The sequence below is a fragment of the Crocodylus porosus genome, unplaced genomic scaffold, assembly GCF_001723895.1.
Source record: "Crocodylus porosus isolate Cpor-Errol unplaced genomic scaffold, CroPor_comp1, whole genome shotgun sequence".
In the NCBI taxonomy this organism is placed as follows: Eukaryota; Metazoa; Chordata; order Crocodylia; family Crocodylidae; genus Crocodylus; species Crocodylus porosus.
The window spans coordinates 65,163,593-65,190,719 of record NW_017728950.1 but is presented as its reverse complement, the minus strand read 5'-3'; the positions used below and the strand labels follow the sequence as shown (position 1 = coordinate 65,190,719).

General features: G+C 41.1%; 1 protein-coding gene across 1 annotated transcript in view; it reads left to right on the top strand.

Annotated features, from left to right (window-relative positions):
* LOC109323573 (centrosome-associated protein CEP250-like) overlaps positions 1-27,127 on the top strand; it is a 72,650-nt gene that overhangs the window by 1,229 nt on the left and 44,294 nt on the right. Inside the window, exons 2-5 of the mRNA XM_019555217.1 lie at positions 5,582-5,689; positions 13,848-14,048; positions 18,976-19,083; positions 20,521-20,645. Of these exons, the coding sequence (XP_019410762.1) occupies positions 5,582-5,689; positions 13,848-14,048; positions 18,976-19,083; positions 20,521-20,645 (542 nt within the window). The remainder of the gene's footprint in view (positions 1-5,581; positions 5,690-13,847; positions 14,049-18,975; positions 19,084-20,520; positions 20,646-27,127) is intronic.

Below are 27,127 nucleotides of genomic sequence, written 5' to 3'. Positions count from 1 at the left end.
TTGAACACCTTCAAGAGTAAATTGGATGCTTATCTTGCTGGGATCCTATGACCCCAGCTGACTTCCTGCCCTTTGGGCGGGGGGCTGGACTCGATGATCTCCCGAGGTCCCTTCCAGCCCTAATGTCTATGAAATCTATGAAATCTATGTAATATATGTCATGTGATATATGACTGTGTTAAGATCTCTCACCAAGAACTAGGAGACTTTGGCTGTGTACAGACATTTGAAGAGGTTAAGGGTTAAGGTTAAATTAAAAATGGCCACCCCATCTAACTTAGTTAACCCAGGTGTGGACCTTACACTACTTAGATGGATAAGTTCAGGACAGTTAGATGGGTCTAAAAATGGCCAACGCAATCTAAGTTAACTGTACCTCCAAGGTAGTCTAACTTTGCTCAGATCCAGCAAAACTGACCTGACTGAACTGTACAGTCCCCAGAGCAGTTCCAGGGCTGTGAAAGCCCAGCTGCTGGCCCCAGCCCAGGGTTGCACTTTTTCTACCCTGGTACTGGGCTATTTTTAATTCCCCTGTCCCTTCCCCCTACCACCACACAGACTCCCTCATGGACCAACCAGACCCCCCTACCCTCTACCCCCACTCCAGTGCATCAAACCCCTGTACTGAAAGCCACTCCTGGTACTGTTTTCATCAACATTTGCTGATGCCAGAAGGTAAAGAAGTAAGTTGGCGGGGGGTGGGGGGAATGGCAGAAAGGATCAGGGGGTAGGATCATGGGAGGGGGTTGTTTGTCTTAGGTGGGTGAGATCTGTGGGATAAAAATAGCCCCTGGTCCGAAGGGCATGGCGGGGGGAGAGAGCTCTCACACTCTTGAAGCCTCCCACCCCCACAGACCCCATGAGTCTCCCAGATTCCATTAAATCCTCCCTGACCCCACCAATCTTCCTGCCCCTCCAATCTTTCCTGAAGACTCCTGGTACCCCCTGAAGACTGCTTGCCCCCGAACCGGTCTCTCCATCCCAATTTAATTTAGAACAAGTGGTCATTTTTAACATGATCCACTACCACTAACCCGCCCAAATGTCTGTACACAGCCCTTGTTTTGATTTTCTCTTCCACATGATGGATTCAAGTCCATCTCCCAGGAAACTGCTTTTATCGTCAGGCCAAAGGCTATTCTGTGAGAGCAGTACCTTCCTGCTACCTTTATTCCTTCCCTGGGAATGGGACATTTGATGTAGACACATCTGCAGGCTGGGGGAGAAAGGAACCTCAATTTACCATGCCCTGAATGAGTACTCTAACCATTAGCTGATCTATATGGCACCTCTTCTTTCTCCTTCAGCAGGTTTATAAGTGGCTGCAACTGTATTTTTTTGAGGTGTCCTGTGTGAGTTAAACATCTGACCTCTAGTGGGCATCTTAGGGGACTTATGAATTCATCGGTTATATGTAGCCCTAAGTGTTGGAGGAGTTAGTGCACAGCAGTTAATGAATTAACATGAGATTAATGAGTGTTATGAAATTCTGTACAGTTGAATTCCCCCACTCTCTAATCTATGGACAAACCCCAGGAAAAAGAGTGCATTTTTGGCCTACTTCTGATTCTCACAAAGGTATGAGGAAAGAATCAGGCCCACCTACTATTATCATCATGATGTAATTCTGCACTCTGTTACTGTAGCTGCAGAACAACCTGGGTGCTATGAAGCTGAGGCACAAAAATGATCACAGCAGGGTGCAGGTCCTAGGGTAAAGAGGCCTGTGTGGGGGCCCCCCCTCCCAGTCCCACAGCTACACTTATGCTGGGGACTGAAAGCCCCGGCACACTGGATGCAGCAGGATGGGTGACAGCCAGAAATTCCAGCCAGACCAAGCAAAGAGCCATCCAGCCTGCCAGGCAGGTGGGTGGGTTAAATGGCAGCCACAGCCCCTCCTCCTGGCTCTGCAGGGATCCCCTAAGCACAGGGCTTGGGGAGGTTGTCCTGATTTGCATTCTTACAGTGATGGCCTTGGTGATGCAGTTCTGTTTTACAACAGTATAAGGATAAATACCTCTTTCTTAAGGTAAACAAGGTTCTTTGGGTAAATCCAATATTTTTTGTTAGATCAACTCAAATAGTTGGAAAAATTATTTTTAGCAAGCTTTGGGGCATAAACATCCTTCAATAAGCTGGGGAAGCATCTGTAGATGGTCTGTACTATTCTTGGAGTGGTAAAACAGCCAGAGGCCAGTATGTATGCAAGAAAGCCAGTCAGTTAAAATGTAAATTGAACTGGTCGGTAGGTGAGAGACTAGGGGTAGGGGGACAAGGGGGGAAATGATTTTGGAAGTCTACACAAAGGTTGATGTCCCTTCAGAAGCACCTCTGTTTACAAACAGCTCTGCTTTACGTATCATGCATTCCTTGCATGTTCCCTCTTTAGTAGATCTAGTATTTGTTTCTTTTCTAGGTTTTCTGTTTCTACTGCCTGTTTCTTACAAGAAACTTGATCTCCTCTTTGTGACACCAATCCTTGGCAAGGCAGATAATTTTCTTATTAGAGGACTCTGACTGCAGAAAAGGGAAAGGAGGAAGTAGGAGCATAGCCTCGTTCTGTTAGCTTTTTAAAAATATAATAATACTTTTACTAGACTTCCCTTTCTTTAGAGTAACTTTTGATATAAAATCTAAAACATTAACAATAACATCAAAAAAAGGGAAAGTCTATTGGGGTTAAGAATAATCATCGGAGAAAACTGACTAGTAAGTTTCAGTGCCCCATGCTGATGATCAGCACTTTGAAGATCCAGTTCCTTTAAAGTGTTTCATGTTAGGCCTCAGAATTGATGCATCAAAAATCACTAGTAACCTTTAAAAAGTTAGGACCTTATTTATGAAAACATCCAGGGAGTGGCTTTTAAAATAAAATTAGAAGGTCAAATTCCAAGAGATCCTCTAATGGGTGTAGCACAGGGAGAAAGCATGAGGTCTCCACATGTACAACTACACTGGAGCCTACATCATAGTAGAACTATTCACTCCTGACCCTCCCTAGGAAGCAGTTGATTAGAAAGGGTTGGGATGGGAGAGGAAGAGGCATGGCCCTTTTCCTCTCTGTGCCAGCCTGCAGAGCTCATCTGATGAACCGCGGAAAACAACCTGCTACATCCTAATAGATGGTTTAAATAATAAATACACTATAACTCTCCACAGTTCTATAAATAAAACAAAGCTTTCAAAATGACAGGTAGACACATACCTAACCTATTTAGAAGTCACTGCACTACTAAATATGCCAAATATTGCAGAGTTTGATACTAATAATAATCACACTCAAATGCATTATATTGTGTTTGTATACTCAGAAAAGTGAACCCAAGAGAAATAGTTACAAGAAGCTGGATTTAGTAAATACTATTTATTTATTATTGCTAAGTAAGATATTTACTCTGTTTGCTAACAAGGATGTAATGAGGATTAAGCATCAACTTCTAGTAGAGTGTTTCGAATACTGCAAAATACTATACTGATCATATTTCAAATTTATAACAGTGGAACCAGTCTTTTCTCTCCCCAAGTAACTTTGCAATGTAATTTCCAATGAAAAGTAGATATGCATTTTCCATCCTTGATACAATGATTATACAGTTTATGGCCCGAACATATATGAGTTTAATTTCATTCCCTGGAGCAAAGTACTAAATGCATAACATTGCCAAAGGGCAGTGAGAAATAATGGGCCTTTGATATAATTTGGCAAAGATAATGATTTGTAGTCTTAACTATTTGCTTGTGTAAAAATATGCTAACTATATTTCTATCTGTTGTATACTTTCTATAACTTTATATATAAATGTAGGATTACTTTAAACCTAAATGAATATTACTATTACAGGGATAAGTCAGTCAATTCTAAAAGCATGTAGCTTTATCATAAAACTGCTCAAGGGTTGGGAGGGTATTGTTAAGACTGATAAGTTTAACGACATTGTTAGTTGCGAACTCTGTTAAGCAATGCTATTGGGAAAGGCTGTTGCTCAAGGCTGAGCAACAGGGACTAGTGAGAAAGAAATGTGGTTTGACCTGTGTGAAAAAGTATATATGAAAAACAATGGTGACACTAGCCTGCAAACTTCTGTTGTATAGTAAATGTCTTTCATCTGGAGATCAGTCTATGATAATGTAGGCAATTAATGTAAAGGGTTATCAAAAAGTCATCTAATGACTTTTAAGACTATGTAAGATAATCAAAAGCTGGAGGCTGAATTGATTCAATTTTCACAGGTTAGTCTAAACTGCATAGATTGAACTGAGAAGCAAGTGAACAGACATCAACTTTTGATTCCAGAAATGCAGCCACATGCTTGCAGTGGCTGAGGCCAGAAACTGGGGGAGGGGGAGAGGGCAGGGGTGGGGCACACCACCCTGATCAGCTGAAGTAGATAGCTTGGGCAAAGGCTAGCACACCTACCCAGTGAGAAGGGATTTGCGGAGGGAGGTGCAAAGCATCCTGGGAAGCTGGGGGACTGTAAGTTAACTTGCATCTGCAGGGCATTTAGGATTAGTTCAATAGATCTATTTAACCTAAATCAGTGAAGTTTTATACTACATCCATCAAGGTTTATTTAAACCAGTTTTGGCCATTTTGAACCTGATCAACGATATGCATTGAACTTCTGTTGTGTTATAGATCTGACCTAGTTTCGGTCATTTGTATCAGATTGTGTGTAATTTCTGGCCCTATCCTAAATATATAATAGAAAGAGAAAAAGGGATAGCAGTTTACAGTCCTTTGTTCACAAAGAGAATGAGGTGCTAAACAAATATATAACCTCAGCTTGCAAGGGCTTGTCAGAACCACTAGGCACAGCAGACTTCTGCCTTAATACACCAAGCTTGGGTCTCATAGAATGATCGAATGTCACTTTGAACAACTCTATATTATGCTTACTTAGCTTATTTTCCATATGAAATACAGACATGCATCCCAGCTGTACTAGGTTCTGTTCTCCACAGACAAGAACTGCAGGTGCTACTTTATCCATTTAAAGATGTTTCCATCCCTCCTATCCCACAGCTATCAAAACAATTCACATCAACAAACTAAATAACGTGAATGGAGACAACAGGTTGAATGAGCCACCATTGCCAAAAGGGGTGCATTGACCAAGAGTTACATTACTAGGTTTTTGAAACAATACTAGTACATGCCACTGCATGACAGCTATTGATAATTACTGTCTTGATGATCACTGTGGAATGTATTTTAGAGACATAAATGCCTTACTATTTTGTCTGTTATTCTAATGTATTAGTATTGTGTTACAGCTCAGTCAAACCTTTTTCCTTGTTGTGTGGTCAGACCACCACTCACATGCACATTCTCTATCACAGCTAAATTAGTAGTATTGTCCTATGTGTAGAAAAAAAAGAACCTCTTGGAATTTAGTTCTTTAATTTCATAGAAAACCCCTTGCAACTAATATTAAATACGACTGCACTGGTGGTATTTTTTAGATAGTATGCTACGTCTCTATCTACTCTTTTGCTGTACATAATGAAGGATCCTAATTTTATTTTATAAAAAAAAACACAGTATAAATTGAAATAAGAATCTGTTACTTTTTTCACACAGTGCTGTATGCTGCATCTGAAGAAAATATTCCTTTAGCATCACGATCCTGGGTAGGGAAGAAGAAAAGAAATTCTGTCTTTCCTGCCAATGAAAACCAAAGTAAAACAGGTAACATTAATTTCCTTTATTTTCAGACCATTAACTGCAAAAATAAGCCATAAAGAATGTTTGCAACCAACATTTTAGCAAGGTTTTTACTATATAGAAAGCCTTTTCTGCAGTGTAGGTGGTATCAAATACAACATGTATGAAGATACGGTCAAGAAAAGAATAACACCTGGAAGGAACTAATGTTTCAGTCCTGTTCAGTCAAAACTTTTGAATGTTAGTAGTTTAGCTGTGATGGCTGTTTCCTGTAATTACGGACAAGTGAAGTCACTCCAGGGAAGCCTCTATTATGCTTGGGTGGGGAAAACACCACAAACTGAGAAGCTTGTTAAATGTGCTTTTCAATTGTTGAACAATAAGCAGTTGAAGAACCAGAATACGTCTTGACTTAAAATTACTTTTCATGACATTGAAGATACAATCTGGTCTTAAGTCTAGTCAGTCTGGAGCAAGTGGGATTTTCTGCTGCTATCGAGTTCCAGAAGCAAGTGGACAAATTCTCTGCTGCTGGTATAGGAGACAAGGCATAATGGGAAGAAAGAGGGCATCACCAAGATGATCTACTGACAGTTTCAAATTCAGCCTGTATCTAAGGTCTCCTGTACATGTGTGTCGAGCCTGCTCCAATGTGCTGGAAATACAGCATGTCAAAGGAGACTCAATTAAATGAGTTTGCTGGAGCATGGAAATTGATGCACTCCAGCAGCCTTTTACCTCGCGTGTATCACATGCTGGACTTGATGATCTTCTGAGGTCCCTTCCAGCCCTAATGTCTATGAAATCTATGAAATCAGTGTCACTGTGCATCTCTGCAGTAAAAAAAATGGCAATGGGGCACTTAGAAATACAACATGTTCAATGAGCTTTAGTTCAAAGCACCCCGCCACCATTTTTTCAGCACAGCAATGCATGGCAATGCATATGATGCGCGGGAGCTTTTAATTAGCGTGGCTCACTAATTAAAGTGCCAGCACTGTGTCCTGCAGCACATGTAAAAATCCCCTAAAACTGTTGAGGTAGCAGGCAGCTAAGGTTAGGCAACTATTACAGTTAGTGATGTTATTTTTTGCCATCAGTTCATCCACCAAAATCATAACCATGCTGTCTGTGTCCATTGGTGTGCTGGTCTGTGCCTTGTGACAGGGCTCTGAGCAACTTTTAGTCAAAAATGCCAGTCACACAAAAGGTTCTGGTCCTATGTCAACAATGATCTCTTAATCTGTGAGTAAAGCTGCATTCCTAAATGTAAAGCTACACTTGCTGTGACTGGCCAAACTAGGTGGGTCTCTACTAACTTGTAGTTTTGGGGCAGAACGTGAATATACTTGCAAGACGTCAATAATAACAAATCAGTAACCCTAGAATCATAATCTTGTTTAAATACATACATCCCTGAACTACTTTGAAACTTAACCTGAGACCTAATGTTTCCGTAATCTCAAGTTGCAGAAATTGATTCCCTAACAGGGATCAGGTTAACTGCAGGAAGTTGGGGGCATTTTGTGTGTCTTAAAAAACATAGGTTGCCAGTGAGAGTCACAGGGAAATTTCCTTTGGCCTCAAGTATTTTGCAACCTTCGCTTCCTATAGCTGAAATAGTGTATGATTTTGATAAAAGAGTGAAGTTGATATTTTCATCATTTCTTCTCCTAGTTACCTTCAAATGCAGGAAAACAAAAATGCCATATTACTTTGCATCTGTGATATACTGTATGCCAGCAAAGTCATTATTTTAGTATAAGATTTTAAATATGGCTCTTCTCTTTGCCCTTAATGCACCCGAGAAATCCTTTAATGTGAGTGAAACTTAAAAAGTAATTTGCACAGGTGTCTTTAAGATCAGATTGCTGCAAAGACTCAAACTCTGAACTCAAAGGCCATGTCCAGACAGGTGCAGACGTTTGGTTCTCCGGGGATAAGAAGCACCAGCACTCCTTGTGATGCTGCTCCTTGTCCCTGGGGAACACCCGTGCCACACTCCTTCTGGCACACGGCAGGTTACCCTGAGTGGTGTAGGGGAGGTTGGGCCAGCAACTGTGCTGACCCCAGCAGCCTTACCTGAGATCCTGGGGGCTGGGGAAGCGGTAGCCACAGCACTCCTGCAGCTGGGAGCCTTGTCAGCAGCCAGAGAATAGCTCTGGTAGGCCAGGCTCCAGTTTTGGGTGACACATGCTGCAGCCATGTATGTCACCCTGCTTTTTTCCCCGTGTGGGTTTATTTGACACCAAGGTCTCCCAGGGTCACAATCCTCCCCCTCCCCCACCCCGTGATGCAAGGCAGCAGTGCAGGAAACGCCCGGATGTGCAACACAGACATGCTTAGCTGGACGTGGCCAAAATGTTCAGGTTCAAGTATTTGATAAAGAATCAGTTTGGCTTTTCTTTTATTCCAAACTTTCAAGGCAACACTTGTCTTGCTTGCTTGTTTAACATTACCAAAAACAGTTAGTTAAAAGGAATATTTCCAAAGAGTCTGTTCCTTTATTTATTTAAGTAATTTTATTTTCTGAAGGTCTTCATAATGAGAATATTCAACAACAATTCAACAAGCATTTTCAACTCAGAGAAATAAATAGATTTTCACCATGAATTTTTCTTGATTTTTTACAAATATCCTTTTATTATAGGTGAAATAATTCACTTAAATATTTCACTTGAAACCAATGGAAAAAATCACCATAAGTATTATTTGTATCTCTTTCAAATTAGCTGAATGTAGTAAAATTATTTTGGAGTCTCTCGTACAAAAATAAGCAAAGTGGAAATTTGTGTAAAATCATTTTTAATAGACTAGGAGAGACAAAAGCTGCTTAGAGGTGTAAAAATAATTTAAAAAAACCCAGCATTTCACTTTAAGCTCAGCATATCCTGAGCCCAGTGCATGCCCAAAGGAGGCATCACATTAGTTGGACCCAGCTCACCCAAAGTCTGTATATATCAGATGTTTCAGTGGGGCTTTTTGGGGCTTTTATCTAATAGCTGATTCAATCAGCTGATTCAATCAGCTGTTAGATAAAAGTACCAAAAGCCCCGCTGAAGCATGTGATCTATATAGACGCTGCAGTGTTGAACTTAACATGCTGCCTCTTCCTGTAAAGGGCTGTTTTGTTTAGTTTTTTTCCACGTCTCTCAGCAGCCAAAGATATTTTTTCTGTATTCTTCTAGGCCATATCATATCTGCAAGCAGTACCCTACAGTCTAAATAAATAGCTCTATTATCCTGTACCAGGACAGAGATAGAACTAACTCCAAGTCTCACTAAAGTTAATGGACTTTTAATCATTTGCTTTAGTGGGAGGAAAACTAGGCCACTGCTGTTGATTTCATTGCACGCATCCAGACAAGTGCACACATGCAGTTTGCAGTGCCTCAAAGCTGTTTGAGGCACCACAAACATATGTGTCTCAAGTGCACCCATTATCAGCACTGCTCATTTGCATGCAATACAGCCACAAAATTTGACACCAGGAGATCCCAGGGTCAAAAAACAATACCACTAAAAAGTGGCACAGTGTACGTGGCAGCAGTGTGCACTGCTAGAAACAGAACCTGGGCATCCAGAGCCATGCTTTGGCTGCCTACCAGTCTCCATGTGCACTGCTTCTGCCCTAGGAGGCCTCCAGTACCCCAGGTAAGACAGCTGGGGCAAGAACAGGTGTTGACCTCAACCTCCCCAGCCCTCCCTTGGGCAATTTGCACCAAGGTGCATGTGCATGGGCATGCCCATGGGCACAAAGCAGCAGCACAAATATGTGGTGGGACAGGTAAACACTGAATGTGTGCACTCATCTGGACATGCCCACTGCGTGCAAGATAAACAGAGTGTATATTTTTGTCATACACTTCTCATAAAAGGACATGCTTACGATGTGTGAGGTAAAACATTGAATTGTGCTAATCCTCATTTATTATTCATCATTTGCAACTGCAATGCTTGTCTTGCATTTAAGGAAAACAACTAAAAATAACATGTATATTTGATTCTTGTAGAGATGTGGGCATCACTAAAATCCGTATTTATGGTTCATTTGGCATAAGAAAAGTTTTACAGCTTGTCTTGTGGCTGATGGCTATTCAGAGTTCTTATGAGTTCTTTTGCTGAACATTTCAATGTTTATACAGTCTTGACAAACTGTATTTTATTATTTTTTGAGTGATGAAAAATAGATAATCCATTAACCTTCGTAACCAATACTTTCCAATGTTTTGACATCCGACTGCGTGAAAAATGTCATTCTTTACCTATCAAAACAAGGAGTAGTCTAGCTAGAACGGCCTGTGAGGAAGTTCTTTTTTTTTCTTCTACTGGAATTTTCCACTAAGTACATTGGGATTGTCCATTTTTTTAAAAAAAGACAAACATAATATCATGCATGTGTAATTAAACGGGTGCCTAACCACATGCCTTCACTCTGCAAGATTCCCTTTATAGGATGCCACAATTAACCAATGTTACATCTCATCCATTTTATTCTCATTTACTCCCAGGTTGGGGCCAGACATGGAGAGAAGGAAACTGGGCAGGCAGTGCAGATGTTTTCTGTTGCTTTGCATTTTTAATTATGGGTTAATTGTGCTATTTATTCTATTAAGGTACATGCAGATGTTACACTTACATCAATTTAACTAGGCTTAGGTTGATCTAAGCACCAATCTGTACAGATCTTTGGGCAGCAAAAAATGGCTGGCTCGAGGAGGTGAACTAAGTTAGATCAGAAACAGGTTAGCCTGATCTAACAAACATCTGTATATGCTTGAAAAGCATCCCCAGGGTTGGGAAACCCAAGTCCTTAACCACAGCCTATGGGTTGTACTCTTTCTAATCCCCACAACCTGAATTTCTACCTGCATTCATTGTGGTATTTGAGTTGGTTATTACTTAAATGAGCACTAGAGTGAGCACAATTAGAAAGTTCTCATCTCTTGATGATTAAGACTACCTATTTTACTAGCATTCATATTATAGCTAGTGTGGAGGAAGTCATTATCACCTTGCCTACAGGTACTTTTAACTGCAGCTGCTGTAGTTCAAATTTGTCAGCATATATTTTCTGTTTTGCTGTGTGTGAACTGATTTGCCATTTTTATCTATATCTTTTAGAATATTTAATCATAGCAGCAACAAGGTGCTTTAGGGGAGGTATAAGAAGTGAAATTCTGAACTTTGCCTTCACTAAAATGGGAAGAGATAAAAAGTACCATAAAAATGAAGGTTTCTCTTCAAGAAAGAATAGTCCTTTCTGTGATATTTGCCTGGTAAAACAGCTTCTGCTTCTGGACTCACTTCAAAGTTGCTACCTTTCTCAATACCTGAACAATATTCTGAACACAGGAGATATTGAAGAGTTATGGACCCAACAGAGATCTTACTGGCAGTATAGGTCCTGTGTCCTAGCATGCATCAGAAGGAGCTGCTGTCCCTTAAGGGCTGCTTTACTGTATCAGAAAGAATAGAAATCATGGGAAGGGAAAGCAGTTCAGTGGGAAGAATGTGCTTTGTGATAATGCTACAAGACAAACCTTAGAAATTTTGCTGTCTAACCCCAGGAAAAAGGATCCTAGAAGCTGATTGTAATCGACAAGAAGCCCCACACAAGTAGTAGAGTGATAGGGAAGCTTTGTGGATACCTGTCTCTGCTGCTTTACCTAAAGCCTTTATTCAGTTTGTACTTTAAGGCTAGGGAAAGGCATTAAAAAAAAATGAGCCTGAATTGATTCAACCTTTGCAGGTTATTCTAACCTGGCTAGGCTGAACCAGTTTCCAACCATACAGACAGTCCGTCTGAACTGAGGAAATTCAAGCACATGACTGCAGTGGCTAAGTCTGGAAGCCCAGAGATATGCTAGAGCAGTCCTCCCTTCCCTTGCAGAGCTGAGCTGAGGTGGGTGTGGCCAGACCCCAGCAGGGCTCTGATTAGGGAGGAGTATAAACCCCAGCCTGCCTGCAGTCCCAGGCTTTTCCCTGCTTGCTGCTCAAGGGGCAGGTTGTTGCCAGGCCCCAGCTAGCACTGAGGCAAAGTGGGTGTGGGTGTGTGGAGTGCATTCATCTGTTGATGATACAAAGATTTTCAATCCCTGCTTCTGTATACTGTCTTCAGCAAACCTGACAGGCGAGCAAGCTGCAGGTGTGGGGTTGATAATAGTGTCACCCGTATCTCAGTGTTTATTGCCCATTAAGAAAACAAAGGGACATTACTAGCTACCTGTTGATTCTGCCTGTTGATTGAGCATGCACACAGCATGTGGTCAGCTAGCTAATACACAGATACCTTCCCTGCAAGGCAGAGGGAAGTGGGGAAGCAAACAGCTCTTAAACAGCTTTTCTAAGGAAGGACATTAAGCTACCTGTTGAATAGCTCCAAAAAGCCTACCTGCCTCTGTCATCTCCCACAGCATAGACTGTAGCCAGTATGTGACCTGTAGCTAATGTTGAGGTGTCTGTGAGGGACAGGGGAATGTCTGCTTAGGACAAAGGGCAGAGGGAAGGTAGGAAGCAGAAGTCAGGAAGATGCCTGCAGAGACTGCTGAGCTCCAGCGTGGGACAGACATTGCATAAACCAGTTTGAGCCAAATCAGTTAAGTCTGATACTACATTCAGCTAGGTTTATCTCAAACCAGTTTCAGCCATTTCTAAACTGTTTTATGTGCACTGAACATCTGTTCTATTATAAGTTAAACCAGTTTTTGATCACTTTAACTGGTTTATGTGCAATGTCTGTCCCTGGCCAAGAAAACCACTGTATATTAACAGGAGTTAGCCTGAGTAGAGAAATATAAGGCTTAAAGATTGGTGTTCTTAATTGATATGCACTGGGTGCATCTACACAAAACGCTAAATGTGCAATAGACTAACTGTACTGTGCATTACCATGTCACAGTAAGATCTCTGTTAATGCGCTAATGCTCAGGTACTAAACTGAATGTGCAGTAATTACAGTGCATTAATGAATGTATAGACATGCCCACTGATATGCACATCATCAGTTGTGTACACACTGATCTTTGGAGTCATTCAGGATCACTGTAAGTACAGACTAAACCATCTACAAACTGCATCAGGGACCTTTTGTGCTGTAATTAGGTCCTTGCCATGTGATCATCTTTACAGTTAAGACAGAACAGAAAAAGTGCATAGTTGAATCATACAATTTACACAGCATGTGGCTTGCTTAATCTGAATTTTCTGTGTTCGGGATTATATTGAAGATGAGTTGCATTATTCTAGACTGACAGATGAAAACATCATAACAGTATCATATGATATGTTCAATAATTCCTTTTCTTGACATTGTAAACAACTCACATTAGTTTCAGTAATTTACCTCACATCAATTCTGGTCTGTCTTGTGATGTTATTGTTTTTGCCAATATAGCTCATGCAAGATGGTCAATCAAATTAGTTAGATTTAAAGAGCAAAATCATCACTGTTGTGAATTAACTAGATTGCTTGGACACAACTGTGTATTTCAGTTACTGGAGATGCATGTAGTTTTTGTATTTTAAAAACCAGAACAAAGTAGGCTGGAAATTTCTTGAATGTTTTGAAGTTGCATAAAAGAAAAAAAAAAGCCTCTTGTTTTTCTTATGTTTCTTTTTTAATACTATCACTTTGTGTACTTTTGTTTTATTGACCATGATAAGCTAGTCAAACAATGTCTTTATCCAGCTGGACTGTAAACCTAGTAGTGGAAAATACTACACACCACAACATGTGAGTTTATAAGACTAGGTCTTTTAGGCCATTTGAAGACCATTTTCTTGGGACATAAAGGACAGTGGTCAGATCAAAGTTATCAGGGTGGAAGGTGTATCTGAAATATTTTCCTCCCAAATCAGTTGGCACCTTTCCACACATTCACTTTACGCTATGGATTGTCCAACAAATGTTCATTGGGGTATTTTGATGATCCATTGAAGGAAGCTACTCTTGCTTGTAAAGGAGCTTTTCAATATTTGGGTTCATCCAGAAGCAGGACTTCTCTCCTCTCAGTACAAATACACCATAAAGTTTTTGACTGTCTACAAAACTTGACCAGTTTTGACCAGTTTCATATTTCTATACATATAAAGTTTCTTGTGGCATTTAAACTTCCTTTCCAATCTCTTCTTTTCTTTTTTTTTCTGATGTCTCCCAACTTGTCATTTTATCTTATTTCAGAGGCATGGGTGAAAAGAGGTAACCCTTCAAACTCTCATGTGACTGAAGATTCATTAAAGAATGAAGCTGAACCTAAATCACAGGAAACCATTACCTCCTCAGTTTCTCTACCAGGAAGTGTTACTAACTACTTGGATGAAATACAAGGGCATCCTTCATATGAGATGAAAAGTATTATGATTGATGAGGAATCTACACAGGGTAAGCCCCACTACAGTAGGTTAAAAAATGCAGGCAGATAGCTGTTGATTTTTATATGCACGTTCAAGAACATAGTATGATAGTTCCATAGTTCCATTTCAGTAGTAGCTGGTGTGTCCCATAAATTTTATGATCTTTAACTGTTATGAATTTATGCAGATTTCCATACAGATTTAAGTGGGACCTTCTATTTCAGATTTAGAGGATGGACTGATTCTTACACACCGTTGTGTGCATCACGAATAATCCTATTGAAATTCATAAGATTACAACATAAATTCAGTGTGGAAGGAAAAAGGAGGATGTGTTGGAGCAGCTCCTTATTATCACAGGGGAAAACTCAGATTTGGATAAAATACATATTAGACCATGAAATGTGGCAGTTCTTTTCACATGTGTTCTCTATGAGGTACTCTCACTGTTGGGACAGAAAACTCAAAAAGGGCATGTCTACACATCACCATACATTGCTGTAGTGGTATGCTACATCACTGTAGTGTGTCACTATGATGATGTATGGTGACAGGGGTTTACACATGACCAGCAACTACTTCACCATAGTGGAGTGCTCCATTTGTGTGGAGTGCTCCAATTTACACACTGCTACAGTGAAGTAGAGGTGAAAACTGTGCATTGTGCACACAGCGCAGTATAGGCCATTACAGTATCATGTTTTAGTACTTCCAAAAGGAAGTACTACAGCATGGCACAATAACAATTTCACCATAGGGTGACGTGTAGATGTGCCCAATTAAAAAAAAAAATCACTGGTTATGGTATTAGCTAAAGGTTTAAGAAATCTAGGTTTAAATCACTGGCCTGAATACACCGTTTGCAGTGTGGGCAAACCAGTGTAGACAAGCAGTTGTGAAGTTCCTTCAGGTTTATCACCAGAATCTGGCAATTGCAAAGTCAAACATTTTGGCAATAAGTGAATAAAAAGCCAAATGCTCCAATATCCAGCTAACTAGGTTGTTAAATACTATTACCTTTTCTTAACCTGGTCAGAGGGGACCAACAATCATTGGGGGAGTCCCTGTTCTCCCGAGCACTATCAGGAGTGACTAGAAATAATGGTCACAAGCTGGCAGAGGGTAGATTCAGACTAGACATCAGGAGGTGCTACTTCATTGTCAGGGTCGGTAGGATCTGGAACCAACTTCCTAGAGAAGTGGTGCTAGCTCCTACCCTGGGGGTCTTTAAGACAAGGCTAGACAATCACCTTGCTGTACTTTTTCCTGCCAAGGCAGGGGGTCAGACTTGATGATCTGCTCAGGTCCCTTCTGACCGTACAAACTATGAAACTATGAAACTATAACCTAAATAAAACAAATGTAATTGATAATAGTCAGCTCCTCAGGTGTGTAAGAGTTAAATCTTCCAAACAGTAGAAGTCAATCAGCACAGCCCTAGGCATCCTGATATTTTAGCCATAGGCATCCAGATGTTTTAGCCAGCAAAGCCTGATGCCTACTTTCCTATCTTGCCTGACTGGTTGTGGCTTCAGGCTTAAAGACAGGCCAAACAGCTGCTCTCGGGCTGTGCAACATACCTTATTCCTGAAGCAACATCCAGATGGTATATATCTGCAGTCCACTTTTGCCCACTTGTGGACGTAAATAACAGTTCTGCTGCCCTCCCTGACAAATTAAAGGGTATATAGGAAGAGCCACCCTAATGCAGCCCAGTTGGCCAATCAAGCTAAGTAAGGCTGACTAGTATGGCTGACTTGCAGTCTCATTCAGGATACTCAAAAATACAGAGTCCCTTTACCTACTTTATAATGTGGACAGAGAAATTTTGATTTTATGGTTTCAGAAGGCTTTGACTTTTCAAAGTTTGCTAAATGGCTAATATTCTCCCTAGTTTGTTTTGCTTGGGACAAAGTATCTCTCTCTTTTTTTTTTCCCTTTGGCTTTAGACACTTTGATAAAATGGGATAGTGGCTACAAGCATTTCAATACAAGTCTTGGTATCCTTGTAGGGGAGTTAATAGTTATTTCTCCATTATACAAAGTTGAGTTTTTAAAAAATCTCTTTCACTTGGTTCTTCAGGTCACCCTTGCATTAGATCTCCAAGAGGACATCTTCATCTAGTAGTTCACTTATTTTAGGAATATTCATCTTTTGGTCTTTTGGTTGCATTGCCAAACTCAAGGATGTTAAGTATTTCCTGAAAATTAAATAAGAATAATTGTGTAAATAAATACCTTAAAATTTCCTTGCAAGGAATTCTAGAATATTTTTTAGCTTACTTTCATGTAAGTGATGAAAGCAGGTGGTTCATTGCATAGCTTCTTCATTACTGCCCCCAAAAAGAGATTACTGGTACTTACAAATCTCTTGGCCTTGTTACATGTTGTATTTTGAGCTGCTCAAATGTTGATGTTTGTTAGTGCTAGCTTCAGTTTGGAGCAGTCACACCTTAAGGCTAAAAACCTTCTTTGACTGCCTGCCACCTGCACAGCTCTGACTTGCCACTAGAGAGCTGGAAAACCAAGGAAGTGACTAGGAGCTACAGTTGTGAGTTGCTACTACAGGGCTGGTGAGCCAGGATAGACTTCTATCCCTGCTGTAGGTGGGGTGTGAGAGAGATGAGGTAAGAACATGAAGCTGGGAAGCAAAGAGGTAGTGGGATGGAGATGGGTAATGATATGGGAGATGGAAAGGAAATGGGGATGGAGGAAGGATGGTGAAATGAAGGAAGTCAGCCACTGAAAGATAAAAAGAAGTAAAAAAAATTAAAAGAAATAAAGAGGAAGTAAATTAAAGAGAATCTCATGTTTTAATATATTGAGATTTTAGGATTGAGGTATGGGGAGTTCTGGTTGCACTTCCTTGCGTGGCTGGGAGTTGGGAACTGGTAAGGAGCTACTGTCCCTGCCCCAGGAAGGAAGCCCCAGCTCATGGGTACCCAATGTGGCCCCTACTTTCTCCCCTCGATCCCATTCCTAGATCTGTCTGTGCCCTTCAACCTGGCTAGTGGGCAAAAGTCTGCCTGTTTACATAGGGTTGCACCCCTGGGATTGAGAGGGGGAGTTGCCAGAATCCTGTGGGATTGTAGCTGGGCCCGACCCTGTGGCACACAGCTCAGGTCTCCCCTTTGTAAATAGGGGGAACCACAGATTTACCTGCTTGTAAACCTTCCTGGAGTCTTGAACTCATTCCTGTGTGGTCTTGGGGTTGGGACTGTTAATCAGCTGACTTGTGATGCCAGCCCTGGTCTGTACAAGCATGTCCAAGCACACCAGAAAAATCCTGAGTGGGAGAACCCAGGCAAGCATTACTGGGAAATAAGAATTACTGGGGCCTATGGGACTGAGTCCCTGTGGCTGGAGAGTGGGCAGCTCTGAGCTGCCTGTGGTTTCCTGCCTTAAAGCAAACAGACATCTGTCACACTTGTGTCATATTATATCACCCATGTAGCAGCCACAGATTTTGGTCATTTGTGGTATGAAAAAGGGCATGGACACCTGTTTGCCTGGCCTTTGTAACACCATACAAATTTTTATGGCAGCACAAAGGCAACATCTGGTTCCACTCTGATAAATTCCAGAAGCAATGCACAGGAAGAACTACAGCTGCCGTATCCTTGGCCAGCAGACTTTATACTCAGAACAGCTACTCCTTCAAGTACTTGTTCGGTGCTGCCGTTTGAATTGAAAGACATTATAATTGCTCTTTGTGCCATGCATTTGTGGAACTTTATTTTTTCCAGTGAAACTGTCAACGTAGCATTTTACCTAGAAATAACTGGGTACATCTTGATTCAGCTGTTCTAAGCTCTTTTTTCCTCTGTTTCCTCCACAATATAGCCTCACATTACACCCAGTTCCTTCTAGGATTCCTCACTTAACTTTGTGCCCTTTCCTATCTTTTGTCTGCCCTATTACCCCCAGTATCTTGAATTCACCAGCTTCTAGCCTATTGACCCCAACCTCTGGAGCCCAGCTGCTGGCTTGGTTCATGGGCAGACCTCTTGGTTTCTGATGTGAGATTCAGATGACAGCTTTATCCATTCTAACAGATTCTCTGCACCCATGTCTTTCTACTGTATATATGAGCATAGCAAGTTAATGAAGCTATGGGAATGAATACCAGCTGAAGATCTGGATCCTGATGTTTTAGAATTGTTATATGTTTAGTATTTATTTCACATAATGGTGATGGAGATAGAACCAAGTGGTGAATTTAGATCTAGATCCAAAATGTCTCAAGGACTGCTCAGTGTCTGAGGGTTGGTTTGACCCCTTATACTTAACAGCCAGCTGGCTTCATATAGATATGGATCCAAATTTGGCTTTACAACCAAATATTTGGCAAGAGTGTTCAGATACAGAATTTTGTTTCGGATTTACCTGAAGAAAAAGCAAAAGCACTCTGAATCATACAGAATGCCGGCTGATAAAAAACAATGAACAACAAGATATTTTCCTCCTTTCAGTTTAAATGTGTTATATGAAATTATGAAATCAACTGAAGTTTTGCCAGTGACTTCAGTGAAGCAAGGTTTTCACCCAAGATCTTTATCAGCTTCATGAACATAAAGAAAAGAAGAGATTGCAATGGTAAAGAGTACTAAAATGGCTAAAGTTTCTACTTTCAGAAAGACTTGCTAGAAATGTTGATACAGAAACTGCTAACTGTGTGGCCAGTGATAGCCAGAAATTCCAGTTTTTGAGATGGTTTCAGTAAAGTTCATTACTCAGATTTATATTGAAAAATATGAATATAAGATGAGTATTATGCTCTTGTCCCATGTGCAGAATTCCCATTGACCTCTCACCCCTTTACTACTGTCCTTACTCTTTCAAAAATCTGAACTGTAGGGACCTTTTTTTAAGAAAAAATGAAATACTATACTGCCATACAAATAGAGAACTATGATTTTTTTAAATTAATGTTAGTGCTTGCATTTTGCTAACAGTGAGCCACAGCGAATCTTGGCTGGACAAACTTGGAATCAATAAGAACAAGTTGGCATTTCTAAAATGTCTGATTTGGTGGAAAGAAAGTACCACAACCATAGAAAAAGGTATTTTAACACAAGTAGAGGTAAATATCTGTCTTGCAGAGCAATCATCATACTACATGCCCACTGAGGGGCATAATTATTTTTCTCTTGCAAATTCTCTCTTTATTCCTTTCAAACAGATTAATTAAACTATCTTTCTGGAAGTTCTATGAATTTTAACCTGCCCAGTTCCTCTAAAACTGGATGCTGAAGGTGAATTCCCTGTGCTGTGCAGGTCAGACTGGATGATCAAATTGGTTCCTTCTAGACTTAAAAATATTTTCTCTATTAACTGCAATATAAGGGATAAAACACACATTGGTGAAAAAATGGTCAAGCTATTAAAATCATCTACCAAAGAGATATGTTGTGCAGAAAAATAATAATAATTATATATTTCTAATGAAAGAGAGAGGAGGAAAAAACAGGAAAGTTAAACTTGAAGCTTCTAAAATGCTTTGAGAGGAAACAATATATGAAACTATGAAAACTATGAAAGCTAGATTGGAAAATGCTTTAGACTGTCTACATGAGACACCAACCACACAGTTGTTACTGATCAGTTATTTAGTACTTGCATACACAAGTACTAAATGACTGTGCAGTAACTGGCATTACTGTGCAGTAGCATCCCAGAACAGCTTTTAGGTGATGCTGACTGTCCAGTACTTCTGTACTACTGTGCGGTCACATCACATCACAGTTTGTGCCATAAGACACTACTGCACAGTAGTAATGAGCTACTTTGCAGTAAGCATCTTGTGTAGATGTTGCCTCAGAGTGCTTTATTTGCATTACAGTATAATCCAGGTCCCCTGGTGAACTTTTACCTGCATAATTTTCAGTTGAAACATTTTGCCCACTAAATGGACTACAGGAAATAATCCAAATAATTACATTTCAGATTATTGTCCATCTGAATATCTGAATGCTCACATTTCAAAGCCATTCTTCTCAAAGTGTAGACCTAATAAGTTTCAATGTTTCTTAGGGCATTTGTCCCTGAACAGGTTATGCCTGTGTTTGCCCCAAAACATAAATATCCTGGAATTGGTATCCACACACATCTTCCTTTTAATTGGTATTTAGTAAATGGCTGAATGCACTGTCACTTTTCTGTCTTTGATTCAATGATACAATTACAGGATAGCTGCTCAGATCTACTTTGTGATATCCTGGGGTAAAGTGTTAGTAATTCTTCTCATAAATGTTTTTAAGATTTCTTAGGGCAACAGACAAGGATGTCTGAATGACTGCACTTCATCCCAAGATAAAATGGCATCTGCTTGTAGACTTATCAAACAGGAACATAAACATCAACTTTAAAATGTTACAGTTATTTAGACTGAAATTTGTAAAATGTAATCTGTTTATAGTTAATCTTGAAGTATGTATACAATTTTTTTTCTCTATTTCAAGTTGTTTCAAGTTGTTAATGACATTTTTTATATACAATAGATCATCAAACTGCTTCTGGAGTTCGTTCTCATGATGCCCATGGACTGACTGAATTGGATGGATGCATGACAAAAGATGAGCAGGCATATATTCCATATAAATTAGCTAAACTATATATTACAAAGGTAAAAATATCTAAATAAGTCAGATAGTCATTGGGTTGAATGAATAATTTACAACAGCAAAAAAAATTCTAATACATTTGAACCCCTTCCTACTCACCGACCATGATAGAGAAAGCGTAGTTTGTCTATTGCCTATATTCAAACAAACAAAAAATTTGCTTAGGATTGATCTCATATATTGCACTTATTTTTTCAATACTTAGTATTTAAAATATAATATGGGGGCTGTCTCAGTCCAGAAAGTCCAGCATCTTCTCTGTGATAGCGCAGGGTGTCAAAGGCCTGCAGCAAGGCAACAGCCCTGGATTTTAGAAGGGCAGATTTCAATGAGGTAAGGAGACTAGTTGAGGAGGCACTGAGGTCCCAGAGGGGAGGGGAGTTGGGAATCCAAGAAGAGTGCTCATTCCTTAAGGGGACAATCCTCCAAGCCCAAATGGTGATAATCCTCATACAGATCAAAGGGGGCAAGAGTATTCAAAAACCCCCATGGCTTACCAAAAGCATCTATGAATGTCTCAAAGCCAAAAAGGAGGCATGCATTCAATGGAAGGGAGGGGTGTTATACCTCCTTGGCTTGAGATTGTAGAGGGGCTGTTACAATGGCTAAGGAAGAGATGGAACTGGGACTAGCAACCCAAATCAAAGATAACAAGAAGTCCCTTTTTAAATACGTAGGTGTTAAAAAGAAAGTACCAAGTAATGTGGGGCCTCTGCAGGACATGCTTGGTAATCTGGTGGTAGCACCAGACAACAAAGCTAATCTTTTTAACATATTATTTGCTTCTATTTTTCTGAGCAGGGCTAGGACATCTCCCCCACCAAGATTCCAAAGAGACCCAGGGGAGGTGCAGCCAGGCCTAGGGTCAGTGAGGACCTAGTCAGAGAAATTCTGGAGGGACTAGATGTGTTCAAATCAGCAGGTCCTGACGATGCCTACACAGTCAGATGGGTCACAAATTGGCTGGGAGAGCCACACCCAGAGACTGGTGGTGGATGGGTCATTTTCAACCTGGAGGGGTGTGGGCAGTGGGATTCCTCAGGGCTCAGTCCTAGATCCTGCATTGTTCATTATCTTCATCAGCAATTTGGACAAGGGGGTGAAAAGCATCTTGTTCAAGTTCGCAGATGACACTAAGATGTGGGGAGAAGTGAGCACACTAGGAGAGAGGGACAGGCTACAACTAGGTCTGGACAGATTACAGAGGTGGGCAGATGAGAATAAGATGGGTTTCAATACAGATAAGTGCAAGGTGTTGCACCTGGGGAGGAAGAACCAGCAGTATTCCTGAGAACTCCCTTCTCATCAGCACAGAGACAGAAAAGGATCTCGGTATCACTATTGATTCCAAGATGAACATGGACTGCCAATGTGGGGACACATCAGGAAGGCTAACCATACCTTGTCATACATCCATGGATGCATCACGAGCAGGTCCAAGGAGGTGATCCTTCCCCTCTATGCAACATTTGTCAGGCCGCAGTTGGAGTACTGTGTCCAGTTATGGGTGCCTCACTTCAGGAGGGATGTAGATAGCATCGAGAGGGTCCAGAGGAGGGCCACTCTCATGATCAGGGGGCAGGAGGGCAGGCCCTATGAGGAGAGGCTAAGGGACCTGTACCTGTTCAGCCTGCACAAGAGAAGGCTGAAGGGGGATCTGGTGCCCATCTACAAACTGGACAAGGGGGACCAGCAGGCCATGGGAGAGTCCCTGTTCCCTCGAGCACTACCAGGGCTAACAATGGCCATAAGTTGACTGAAAGTAGATTCAGGCTAGATATCAAGAGGCACTATTTCACAGTCAGGGCGGCTAGGATCTGGAACCAACTTCCAAGAGAAGTGCTGCTCACTCCTACTCTGGGGGTCTTTGAAAGGAGGCTAGATAGAAATCTTGCTGGTGTCATTTGACCCCAGCATCCTTTTCTGCCCATGGCAGGGTGTCAGACTTGATGATCTGCTTAGGTCCCTTCCGACCCTACCAACTATGAAGCTATGAAACAGTGGTGAATACTAGATGATGAAGAAAGTGAAAGGCAGATGTGTAAAGACAATAGCCACCCATGAATTCTAATCCCTAATAGAAAGAGGGAATTTGTAGTCTATAGATATTTCAAAAATTTACATGCATTAACTCATAACTGAAATTTTTTTGTTAGCCATGTACAGGACTGCTCAGCTGTTATGTTTAAAAATGTCCAGTGGTAGTGAATATTTTCCTTTTATTAGTTTCAACATTCCATCTTTTTTTGGATAACTTTGTATGCTTCATGATGAATGGCAAAATTTTTAAAGATACAAAGCCAAAATACTAATCTAGGTTGGATTCTTCATACCCTCTGAGGTTTGGGGTTGTTGAATACATAATTTAGTTTAGCTTTGGACTCATCTCTAATTACACATCCAAACTACTGAAAACTAACTTTTCCATGGATATAACTGTGACATAGAGCAAGAAAACGCGTGTTTTTCTAATAAATATACTAGCTAGTCAGAACAGGAGTCCAATGAATGAAAAACACCATGGGATGAACTTACAGCCATAGAATCATAGAAAATGAGGGTTGGAAGGGACCTCAAGAGGTCATCTAGTCCAACCCTCTGCTCAAAGCAGGACTATCCCCAACTAGTTGCAGCTGGGGCTTTGTTAAGCTAGGCCTTAAAGGCTTCCAAGGATGGAGTTTCCACCACCTTTCTAGGTAACCTTTTCCAATGCTTCACCACCCTCCTAGTGAGAAGATTTTTCTTGATATTCAACCTAAACCTCCCTTGCTGCAACTTGATATCATTGCAACTTGTTCTGTCATCTGTCACTACTAAGAACAGTTTAGTTTCATTGCCTTTGGAACAACCCTTCAAGTAGTTAAAAACTGCTATCAAATCCCCCCTCAGTCTTCTCTTCTGCAGACTGAATAATCCCAGTTTCCTCAGCATCTCCTGGGAAGTCATGTGCCCCAGCCCCTGGACCATTTTCATTGCTCTCTGATGGATTCTCCCCAACTTGTCCACATCCTTTCTACAGTGGGGGACCCAAAACTGGATACAGTATTCCAGACGTGGCCTCACCAATGCAGAGGGGAATAATTACTCCCCTTGATCTGCTGACCATAATCCTGCTAATGTAGCCCAGTATGCTATTAGCTTTCTAGGTAATAAGGGTAAACTGTTGATTCATATTCAACTTATTGTCCACTGAAACCCCCAGGTCCATTTCTGCTGTGCTGCTGCATAGCCAGTTGGTCCAAGCCTATAGCAGTGCATGGGATTGTTCTAAACACAGGCTTTGCACTTGTTCTTATTGAACCTCATGAAATTTCTTTTGGTCCAATCCTCCAATTTATCTAGGTCATTCTGAATCCTAGCCCTACCCTTTGGCATATCTACTACACTCCCCAGCTTGCTGTCCTCAAATATAATAGCCAGCAGCTCTGCAATCATAGCAGCAATCTCCCTCAGCACACTCAGATGCATTGCATCTGGCCCCATGGACTTGTATACATCCAGCTTTTCTAAATGACCCTGCTCTTTCACCACTGATGTCTACTCACCTCCTTCCCAAACTGTTTCCTGGTGTAGTAGTCTGGGAGCTAACTTTGCCTGTGAAGATAAAAAAAAGGCATTGAGAGGTAAAAGAGACATTGAGTACTTCAGCCTTTTCCACATCATCTGTCACTACGTTGCCTCCCCCATTCAGTAAGGGACCCACACTTTCCCTGACCTTCCTATTGTTGCTAACATACTTGTAGAATCCCTTCTTGTTACTCGTTATATCCTTTGCTAGCTGCAACTCTAATTGTTTTTTGACCTTCCTGATTTAATCCCTGCATGCCCAAGCAATATTCTTATTTTGCTTGGGCATGCAAATACCCTAGGCATGCAGAAACCTGCCATATTTGTTATTCTTCTCTCACATCAGGTTGGTTTGTTCCTGAGCTCTCAGTAAGGTTTTTTGTTTGTTTTTTTTAAATCTAGCCAGCTTTCCTGGACTCCTTTCTTCCTCAGACTGGCTTCCCAGGGGATCCTGCCCATCATTTCCTGGGGGTGTCAAAATCTGTTTTTCTGAAATCCAGGGTCCATACTCTACTGCTCTCCCTTATTCCTTTCCTCAGAATCCTGAACTCAGAAATCCCATGATCACTGCTGCATAAGTTGTCATCCACTTCTATATCCACCACCAATTCTTCCCTGTTTGTGAGCAGTCAACCAACCCCTACTTGGTTTCCCTCCCATTTTTGCTTCCATTGTGTTAGGCAGCCACTGCAGTTGACTAAAACATATGATTTCACTAGTTGGGAAATGAATGTTAGCTGCCCTATTCCTTTTCTTCATGGCTTTAGAAGCCATCTCTGCTTTTTAAATACCTTTTATTGGACCAATTTTGCAGTTGGTAGGCATCTTAGAGGAGCTTTGAAGCACAAAACACCTTTTCTCTGGTCTAACAGTCCTTATCCGCAAGGGAAGCCTACCTATGTACACTGAGGGCTAATTAGACCTCGAATTGTTCAGAATTTGAACTAAATTCTGGTTTCCATTGAGTTAATAAATGGAATAATAATATTCCAAGCTGTTGCTGTCCTGATAGTCCAGGCAATATGCAAGAAACAAGATTTCTTCAGTGATATTCCACAACTTCTCTAACTAAACTGTTCCAGGATAGTAAAGCACTATCCAGAGAGGTTATGAAATCTCCAGCCTTGGAGGTTTTTCAGACCTGGCTAGATAAATCCTTGGCTGCTATGATCTAGTTGGGGTTTTCATAGATTTAATAAATGTTAGGGCTGGAAGGGACCTCGTGAGACAATTGGGTCCAGCCCCTTGCCCAAAGGACAGAAAGTCATCTGGGGTCAGATCACCCCAGGAAGGTAAGCATCCAAATGTTTCTTGAATGTACCCAGAGTAGGTGCTTGCACCACTTCTGGGGGGAATCTATTCCAAACTCTGGAGACTCATACGGTAAAGGAGTTTTTCATTCTGTCCAGCCTAAAATGGTCTTCCAGCCATTTGTGACCGTTAGACCTTGTCTTCCTTTAGGTTGACCTTGTGAACATATGTTCTCCCAGTTCCTGATGCACAGCCCTTATATACTTATAGGTTGCCACCAAGTCACCGCTGAGCCTTCTCTTCTCCAGGCTGAAGAGTCCCATATCTCTCAGCCTCTCCTCTCCTTCTCTCTTGACTTCTAATCATGTGCATGGCTCTCCTCTGGACCCTCTCAAGCTTCTCCACATCCTTTCCAAAGTGTGAAGACCAGAATTGGATGCAGTATTCCAGCTGCAGCCTCACCAAGGCCAAGTAAAGTGGGAGGATGACTTATCGGGTCTTGCTTGAGATGGATTGGTAGATGCAAGCTAGAGTATCATTTGCTTTGCCAGCCATGGCATCACACTGGTGGCTCATGTTCATCTTGTGATCAATCATGACCCCCAAGTCTCTTTTGGTCATGGTGCTAGTTAGTGTGGCACTGCCAATCCTATAAGTATGATGTGGGTTCTTTCTCCCAAGGTGGAGCACCTTGCATTTCTTTGGGTTGAATGTCATCAGGTTTTGATTTTCCCACCTTGCAAGCCTGTCAAATCACCAGCCTATCCTCTAGCATGACCACAAAGCCTCATAATTTCATGTTGTCTGCGAACTTAATTAGTCCACTTTTGACATCCCAATACAGATCATTTATGAATATATTAAAGAGTACTGATCTGAATACTGAACTCTGGGGGATGCCACTGGTCACCATGTGCCATATTGACTCTGTTCCATTGACTGTCACTCTCTGGGTCCAACCATGGAGCCAGTTCCCCAGCCATCGGATCATAAGGTTGTTGAGGCCGCAGTTCCTCAGTTTTACCATGAGGACATCATGGGAGACCAAATCAAAGGCTTTTTTAAAATACAAATATATGACATCAATGGCTTCTTCTCCCTTGTCAAGGTGATGGATCACCTGTTCATAGAAGGAAATACGGTTAGGCAAGTCCTACCCTACAACAAAGCTATGTTGTAGCTCTCTCTCAGAATGTTGCCTTCCATTAGCCTGTTGTTGATGGATTCCTTGATAATTTTTTCCAAGATCCTTCCAGGGATTTTGGTCAAATTGATTGGCCTGTAGTTCCCTGGACCTTCTTTAAAAACCGATGCTAAGTAATTGTTCAGGAGATTAGCTTTAGCTTTTTCCTCTGTGTTTGTTGTCAGCTGCCCTATTTGGCTCAGCAGAGATCCAATGTTGCCCTTATTTTATTTTATTTTTTTTTGACTTGCCACATACCTGAAGAAGGATTTTTTATTGTCCTTCATTCCCATAATCAGATTGAGCTTCATTTCAGCATTGGCTATTCTGGTCACTCCCTACATATCGTAGATTTCATAGACATTAGGGCTGGAAGGGACCCCAGAAGATCATTGAGTCCAACCCCCTGCCTGAAGGGCAGGAAGTCAGCTGGGGTCATAGGATCCCAGCAAGATAAACATCCAATTTTTTCTGGACGGTGTT